The following is a 9,268-nucleotide window of genomic DNA, read 5'->3' on the forward strand; positions in this document are numbered from 1 at the left end:
GGGAAAGAGAGAGACGGGCCCCCTCCCCGCGAGTATCGCGGGTCCCCCTCTTGTATTAACTATGCACTGAAGGATCTGCACTGGCTGCCTGTCTGTTATCAGGTATTGTTGCTGGAGTCTGCTACAGGCTACTTGACCAGGGACAGGAAATGGATGCTGCCCTCCTTGAACAGATTGGTAGAGTATCCAGACATCAGAACCTTATAATTATGGGAGACTTCAACTTTCCTGATGTGTGCTGGGAGACAGGCTCAACAAAACGACAAGAATCACGCAACCTTCTGACCTGTCTGGCCGACAACTTCCTTTTTCAAATGGTGGAGGAAGCTACAAAGGGCTCAGCCACACTAGACTTAATATTAACCAACAGGGAAGAATTGGTAGATGGGGTGAAGGTGGTGGGGCAGATTTTAAAGGGATCGATATGTAAGCATCTGAAGGACCACTTAGTGACTTGGGGAAGGCATGGTATGGAGGCATTTGGAGGCATGGTATGGAGAGGGGGAGTGTTGCATCGTGACTTCACTGTTAGTGAAGAGCCAGAAGTAATGTCGCTGTGTCACAGATTCAGTGACCAGAAGGGACATTGTCAGATCCACAATGTTACTTCCCTCCACCTTGTTGTCTTTCACTGCACTAGTGGGCACAGGAGAGTGGTGAGGGAGGGAAGTTGCCATGGTAGGCAACCTGGTAAGCCTACACCATCCTCCATACTTGTATGTCACACTGCAATTTAGCACAACCCAGTTCAGGTGGCGCCTTGTCTCACTTCCCCCTGCATGGATTAGCCTAGTTTAATCAAATTCATAAAACATAGCTCACCCCTCTCCTACTCCTGGTAGCATAACAAGCAGAAGCTTATCAGAACTGTCTCAGACAGTTTAGCTTTGTGCTTGACTTTCTAGTTGATAGGCCAGGGCCAATGTTACAGTGGCTACATAATAAATCAGTTGTGTTGCAAAGTCACTCTCTGAGTACTTTGTGTTCCAATCCCACACACACACACACTTACTTATTACAATCTTCCAAGCATTGGTAAAAATCTGTTGCCTGCCAGAAGACTTTTGATATGAAGAGATGGATTGCCCTGTCTTTTAATTACTCATGTTTTAATTTCTGACTTTATTGTTTTTAATACCTACCAATAAATATTTTATAACATAAATGGTTAATTTTTGCTGCTGTTGGCTTCAGTATTTTACATTGTGGTTTTGATGTTATGTATTTAAAATGTTTTACATTTAAAATGTTTACAAAATGTTTTACATTTAAAATGTTTACAAAATATTTTACATTTAAAATATTCACAAAATGTTTTACATTTAAAATGTTTACAAAAATGTTTCACATTTAAAATGTTTACAGAAATTTACAAGCTGCCTGCATTGCTTAATACAGAAAGAGAGAAGTGTTTTAAAGAAAAGCATAAATTCAGACCTGGACGTGTAGAATTTCATCAGGTGTAATTATTACTCTCCTTCTTAGGGCTGCCAGGACCCTTCTGGCAATCCGTGGGGGATAGGGGGGGACTTACCAGGAGCAGGGGACTTACTGGGAACAGCAGGGAGGCCAATCCAGCCTACAGTGACATGTCCACCTTACTGCCACATGTCCTGGAAGTGACATCATCAAGTCCGGGACATCTGATATTTGGGCAAAAATTCTATGATAAATTTGGCTTCAAACAATTTGCCCAAATACCAGTGTCCTCCCAACGTCCTGGTTACGATTATGTCAATTCCAGGTCACATGGGCAGTGACGGAGACACATCACTGCACATTGGATGGATCTCCCTCTTTTTCAGAGTAAGGCCCCCACATCAGCCAGCTGATCGGTGTCAGGGAGGTGGGGCCTGGCAGTGGCAACCCTCGCCTCTACTGGGGGTTCTGGCAACCCTCCCCCTTCTATCAGCCATGCCTGCTTGTGAGGATCTCTTTCCACCCAACTTTCCAATATTCATCCTTCTATTGTCCATACAGCTCTTCTAGCCTGTACAGTAGCATAACAATTTTCCCAGGCAAGCAGCCCTGTTGTTATCCTCACAGAAGCTGAAACTCCAAACATTGCACTGCTGACTCCTTCCTTGCCTCACCTTATAGAATGTTCATAAGTATTTCATAACACCACAACTCCTCATCCAATCACTGCCAGAGGCTTCATAAGCTATTAACATACTAAAATGCTAACAACTTTTAAATAAAAGGAAAAAATAGATATTTGCATGGTGGTACCTCCACTCTGCTATCAAATTTCATTAATGCATTAGGTGTGAAGTAGATTTTCAATTCAGTACGACCTCCCACAGGTATTACACCCTGAAAAGGAGTGATAATCATTCCAGGAAGAGGACTGGCATCAACAACCTGTGAACACAATTATTAGAAAACCTTAGTTCTATGAAGTTTGCTGCAAATAAAGAAACTTGCCTGCCTGCAAAACCACTCATTGAGTATTTCAGCAGCAGTACATGCAGAGGTTTCAGAGCAGAAGCAGCAGAGAGAATCTAAAATTAACCACTTTGGGATATGTCTCACCTGGAAGTAGGCATGATTATGTCCCACATTTTGAAGAATAACTATTTTGCAGGTAGTTAAATGTATAGGAGCATGGTTAAAGGTTATCCGTTGTTCCTTAAACTGAACACTGGTAGAACCAAGCTAAAATCAAGAAGGACAAACAAAAATTAATACTGTTTTACCATAAATATACATTAAGGCCAAGGTCTTTCCCTGATGTTGTCTGTTGCCTCCTAGGATTGTTATTCAGAGGTCAACTGCCTCTGCATAGGGAGGCACCCTTTAGACACCGTGGCTAGTAACCACTAAAGGATCTTTTCTCCATGATTATATCTAACCCTTTTTCAAATTCTCTTTTGACTTTTTGGAATCAAGACAAGGATGTATGTTTACACATAATAAGCAAAAGAAGCAAAATTAAATAAAATAATGATTTATCTTCTCGAACAACTGAGCATGTATCCAACTCTATAGTAAAACAGAAATATCTGGCTTATTAACATAATAAGCAAAAGAAGCAAAATTAAAGAAAATAATGATTTATCTTCTCGAACAACTAAGTGAGCATGTATAGTAAAACAGAAATATCTGGCTTATTCTAGTTAAAATTAATGTATAACACCACATAATTCAAACTACAATTCTGACCAGAATATGTTTGGGAACTTTCCATTCATAGATCTTCCATAGTCACATCTAAATTTAAACCTTTGTAGGACTCAGTTTGTGAAAGCGTTACAGGCTACAGAAAAGACAGAGAGATTGGAGTATGTCAATATTTCTCGATTCTGATATTTTCCTCCTGATAATACCGGGAAAATCCAGATTTGGGTTGTGAGGCCTTTCGCTGTTCACAGCTGGTTCAAGGTGCACTGGCCCTTAAACTTTAAAGGAATATTATTTTCAGCTGGAAGACTTGGCCTCTGAACTTCAGAGGCCAGGTCTACTGCTCGTTATTTTAAACACCTGAGGCAGCAGCCAACCCAACTACAGATTCCCCCTACCCTGAAGGCAGCAGACCTGGCAAGGGAGGGGAGGGGCTTACATGCCCCAGATGGCCCGTACCACAATGGCCTTCTAAACTTTAAAGAGGTATTATTTTCAGTGGGAAGATCTGGCTTCCCAACTTTGGAGGCCAGATCTACCACTCACTATTTAGACCCTACCCAGCTGGTTCATAGTGTATCGGCCCTTTAAACTTTAAGGGCTATTGTTTTCAATGGGAGGTGGGAGAGACCTGGCCTCTTGAGTTCAGAGGCCAGATTCACATTGAAAATAATGGCCCTTTAAAGTTTAAAGGTTCAAAGCACTGCAAACTAGCTGGGGCATATTAGCTCTCTCTCTCCCTCCCCCATGTTGCTTCTGCTGCCTGTGAAGGAGGGAAGGAGTCTGCAGATGGACTAGCTACTGTCACAGGGAATTAACATCATGGCTGGTAAACCTGGCACCCAAATTCCAGGGGCCAAGTCTGCCACTCATTCACCCCCAGCTAACCTGCTATGCATAAACCCTCAAACCCTTAAAACAGCACCCCTCTCCCTGAAGCACCACCCCCATATGTTTCATTTCCTCTAACTGGCATGTGAAGAAATCACTGGATGGTAGAGTTTGAAACAATCAATTAAGCAGTGAATTCCCGTCCTGCTTCAGCCATCTTGCGGCTCCCCCCCCTTCCTTTCCTACCAATCTGTACAAAAACTGCCCACACCTTTTCCCTTATATTGCTGCAATGACAGGGACTGTGGACTTCATTTTTTAATGAATATTGGGAATTCACAGGAACTAAAATTTGAAGTAGAAACAAGTAAGTGGCAGTAGATCATTCTAATGTTACTGAGCTATAGTGCAATAGCAATTACAATTTCTTTTTTAAAAGCCCACAAAAAGAGGAAGAGAAGAGGAGATTGGATTTATACTTCACTACCCGAAGGAGTCTCAGAGCAGTTTACAATCTCCTTTCCCTTCCCCTTCTCACAAAAGACACCCTGTGAGGTAGGTAGGGCTGAGAGAGCTCTTTCAAGATCTGTGATGGCACAAGCAGGAAAGAAGAAGGTGCAGATGGCACCCATAAGTGACTGACAGTGAGGAAAAGGTGACATTGTGAGCAACAATATGTACTATTCCCTTACAAAAAGATCAGAATAAAGCAGGTTTGGGAAAGAAAATACTGAAGACAGGGAAAACCTCAAAAGATGACAATTACAGTATGACATTGTATAAAACCTCCCCCCACCCCCCAAAATACTCCAATTTGAAAGACAAGGCAGAGAAGAACCTCCATGTGGAAATAGCCTGGGATGCTACCTTAGTTTATCTATTCTATAGACTCTTCAACATTATTTAGACATGACAATGAACCACAGTTTATAGTTACATGAACAAACATGACTTCCTCCCTATGCATGTCAGTTAAAAGCTTCCACTTTCACAGCAAACCTTAGTTTGTCATTTACCTGAACTATGGCTTGCTAATGGTTTCTTGTTATGTTTTAAGTTTCAGTGGTTCTATCTGCTGAAGTAAAAACCTCTTAAATTTCTTCTTTAAATTAAGGCTAATATAACACAGATTTTTCTAAGGCAAACTGAAAAAAATACTGTTACCTTTGCGAAGCATTTTAGTCTAAGTGTTTTTCCTTGATGCACACATAAATCAAATTCTCCTGTTACTGGAGAGGAGAAACTTGGATGCCAAACTACTTCACACTCTAAGTCTTTATAGGCTTCTACCGTACCTAAATTAATATGAAAAGAGATATGATATTACTGCTGCTATAAAACATCCTGCGAGTGAAAAATAATTGGAAACCTTAGTTGAAATCCTGCTTTCCAAGTCTCCAATTTGTAGATGTATCTTTAAGGAATGCTACTAGTGTACAAAGAAGTATGCACAGAAATGTGTTACATAAAACCAAATACTTAATTAGCGATGAAACACACTAATTTTACTACAGAGATTCAAAAATGGGCCCAGTTAATCAAACAATGCCCCCAAGAAAACTAGTTTTACATCAAATTGTCCCACAACATGCTTTTATTTGAGCACAAGCTACAATGATACCTCCTTGCCGACTTCGCATTTTTGTTGGCCAACTCAGGCCCTGTTCATACGAGGCGTTTTGGGCCAGGAGGGGGACGGAACGGGGGCGGAGCAAACAGGCCGATCCCATGGCAACATCTGGGAATCGTTGCCTGCCCGTCCTTGATCCGTCCCTACCGCCAAAAACGCGCACTAAAAAAGAACCACCTACCTAGGTGGTTGTATCCATTAGAGCGCCGCAAGCTGGGCCGTGGGATCGGTCGGCGTGTCTTTGCGCCGGTGCATCCCGGCCCCCTGCTGTACTGCACATGCTCGAGCATGCGCAGTTCGGCAGCCTCCCCCTCCCATCCGATTCTTCCTTCCGCGGCGTTCCAACTTTGGTGCGGCTCACATTAGCCGCAGATCAGCCGTAAACAAGAGAATAAAAAAAATTCCATTAATCATAGTCAGATCTTTATGCAAATTGTCCCATCAGAAAGTGCTGTCTTTCAGTTTGATTGGGTGCCTCTGACAGAACATGGTTCCAGTGTCTCTAGCTCCTAAATAAGTTCTTATTAACCATGTAAATTAATGTATGCAAATCATTTAACTCTGCCTAGCAACACAAACAAAACAAGAGTTTCAATTTAATGCTGAATAAAGATACAGTTCACAGCAGCCCTGTAGCTAGGGAATTCTTTGGGAGGGGGCCTTGGGGGGGCCCGCCAGCTAATTAAATGGAAGTACAGTGCAGGTGGTAAGTTGGAGCACTTTGGGGCAGCCCCGGAGGGAGGGGGCCCAGAAGAAACACAAGGGGGCCGGGCCCCGTGGGCCCCATGTTAGCTACGGGCCTGGTTCACAGCCTCAAAGTGTTTCAAACAGTGGTTTTATATATGAAAAGAATGGACTGAAAGAAAATGCATTAATTGTTAGTCCTTACTTAGATGGGGGTGCACAAATGAAAGACATTTTGTTAAGCTGAGTTTTGATGCAGAATGGCAATCAGATTGTTTCATCAGTGTGGTTTTTTATTGTTGAATCTTCTAAAAATATGCTCCAAATTAAACATATTACTTTCCTCAAAAATTTTATGCATACAATTTAAAAAGTCAAATGATAAATCAACTAGCAGTTTGTTAAGATTGACAGCCTGCGTTTTTAACTGTGTCAAGCAGTAACTCAGATACATGTCAATATACAATTGATCAAATATTCTGAATGACATACAGACATACAGACATCTCTCTGCACTTTCTTCTTCAGGAAAGATGGTCCTGTGGCAGATATGGCCTTTGTTAATTAATGGTTTAATATTAGACTTATTTAAAATATTCTTTCAGAATACATTTCATTCTTTTATCACTGCTTAAAATAGTGTTACAATACAATTTACCTTTGTCTGGGCATATAGAAAAAGCCATTCCTTTATCTGTGATTATGGGCTTCCAGATGAATTGAGCAGGATAGTTTTTGTGGTTATACAGTGTGACTGTAGTTCTAAACCCATTTTCAGCCAGGAAGCTGGAAGTAGGATATAAAGTCAGCTCCCTTGTTGATAGCTCCAAGGCAACAGGTACTATTTTTGCTACCACCAACACATGCCCAGTGTGATGTTGGTTTATTGTGTACATAAAGGACCTGTAAAAAAACAAACAAAAATCCACTTATTTCAGTATTTAACTATACAAACACATAAATATTAATTTTAAACACACGCTATAAAATACTGTATGGACCAAAAATGCAGCAAGGGCTATTTTAAACAATACTCTTTTTCCAGGGAGCTAAAATTTCATAAATGATTCATTCTATTATTCTTATTCTTTAATGAACAAATAAAATTTTGTCTTTTCACTAAGCAACAAATGACTTGTTTCCTTAAAGTTTTCTGAAACCATGTATCATAATATACGATACTCAGTATCTTAAAACACTACTAGTACAACTACACACAAAACCATATGCCTGCTACATAAGCCAAGTATGAAGAACTGCCATCCTACTGCCATACTTGCATCACTAAATACTTGTTCAAATTCTCAGCTCCACTACATTTGCAGTCAGAGCTTTGCTGATACCTGGGCTGCCTATCTGGGATGCCTGCCTTTTATTTTTAATCTCCCAAACACTATTTTGTCAAGACAATTGGTCCAGTACTGAGACTTTACATTGCACAGGCCTGCAGGATCATGTACTCCTCCCATTCCTTCCTCTTTTCCTTGCATTCTCCGATTTTCTCTCTCCCTTCTTCTTCTTCTGAGAAAAATCATGGTCTACTGTGACACAGTTTATGGAAATCATAACATGCTTCCAAATCAGAGTCTGGTTTCATTCTCTGGTTTAGAAACAAACCATAGTTTTCCCAGTTCAGCTACCACCACAAACTATAGGATATAATGAGACGAATTGGAGCACCACTGTAAGAGGGAGCGAACAAGCCCCTGGCATACATTTCCCAACACTTTAAAGCCTGGTTTGGGGGATCAGGAATAAGAGTTTTGGACCAAGCATACACAGAATCATTTTGATAAACTCAGTTTGCAACATTCCTCTGCAACAAGAAGCATGACTAACCCCTCTCACAGCTTTACTCAAAAAGTTTAGCCATTAAATTTATGCATAGATCAAGAGGCACATGCGAAATCTTACTTTTGAAAATTTCCCAGTTTGTCAGTCTCAAACACAACTGGAATGTACGTTCGTGACTGAGGTGACATGACATGAGATAAAGGACTAGTCTGTTGTAGCTCTTCACTTCCAATTCCTACTTGTATCCAAACATGAACAGGAAGATTATTTACAAGATGCAGTTTCCTGACAGATATAGAATGCACACAAACTTCTCCAAAGTCAATAGTAGAGGGACCTGGTAAAAACAGACATGAGATTGTTGTATTATAAAGAAAGGAAACTCAGGTGTCTGGAAATGTATAGCACTTCAAAACAAAAAATAAAAACCACAATAAGTAACCTGCATTCATCTTTATCATACAGAGAACATTACAATGAGTGAATATGAATTTCAAGGACAATCCCCTTCCATATGTCCCTGAGTGCTAACTATGGTAATCAGGGAGCCATATGTCGGCTATCCCACCACTTGAGGTGGCCCGGCTGGCATCAACCAGAGCCCAAGCGTTTTCCATCGTGGCTCCAGCTCTGTGGAATGGGCTCTCTGAAGAAGTGAGAGGGGCCCCTACTTGGAGATCTGCAGGAGGCACTGCAAGGCCTGCATGTCTGCCATGGGTTTTGAGGGGGGTTGAATGTCAGGCAACTTTTAAATGAGGTGTCAAAAACCCAAGCCTGGGTCCCCCTGTGCTCAGACCTGGGGGTCCTCAAGGTTATATGCACACAAGAAATCAGACCTTTGTAAAAAGTATAAAGGTTTATTAAATATTTTAAGAAACAAGATATCACTGGGCAACACAGTCTCTGCAATATAACAGCAAGAAAACAACAAAGACTAACTTTCTACCTAATACTTCAGTACCTATTATTAGATGGCACACCTTCATGGAGTATACGAGTCCAAGCCAGAGGCTTAAGCATTCTCTACAGAGCAATCCATCGCAATGAAGCTTGACATAGTCAGAGCCACAGCCCGATAGAATCACAGAGTTAGTATGGCTTCCCTCTTGCCCATGGCTTAATTATAGTCTTTGGGCATCTGGCATCAGGTGGTCTCACAAACCCAGTCAGGGAGCTCACTTGATAGATGATGACATCCATTCCTGC

At 41.2% G+C, this 9,268-nt stretch overlaps 1 protein-coding gene across 1 annotated transcript in view; it reads right to left on the reverse strand.

Annotated features, from left to right (window-relative positions):
• CFAP47 (cilia and flagella associated protein 47) overlaps positions 1-9,268 on the reverse strand; it is a 387,027-nt gene that overhangs the window by 349,855 nt on the left and 27,904 nt on the right. Inside the window, exons 14-18 of the mRNA XM_015421363.1 lie at positions 8,183-8,399; positions 6,927-7,171; positions 5,119-5,249; positions 2,536-2,658; positions 2,233-2,364 (exon numbers count right to left, since the gene is read on the reverse strand). Of these exons, the coding sequence (XP_015276849.1) occupies positions 2,233-2,364; positions 2,536-2,658; positions 5,119-5,249; positions 6,927-7,171; positions 8,183-8,399 (848 nt within the window). The remainder of the gene's footprint in view (positions 1-2,232; positions 2,365-2,535; positions 2,659-5,118; positions 5,250-6,926; positions 7,172-8,182; positions 8,400-9,268) is intronic.

Source organism: Gekko japonicus, unplaced genomic scaffold (assembly GCF_001447785.1).
Source record: "Gekko japonicus isolate JY-2015 unplaced genomic scaffold, Gekko_japonicus_V1.1 scaffold625, whole genome shotgun sequence".
NCBI classification, from domain to species: Eukaryota; Metazoa; Chordata; class Lepidosauria; order Squamata; family Gekkonidae; genus Gekko; species Gekko japonicus.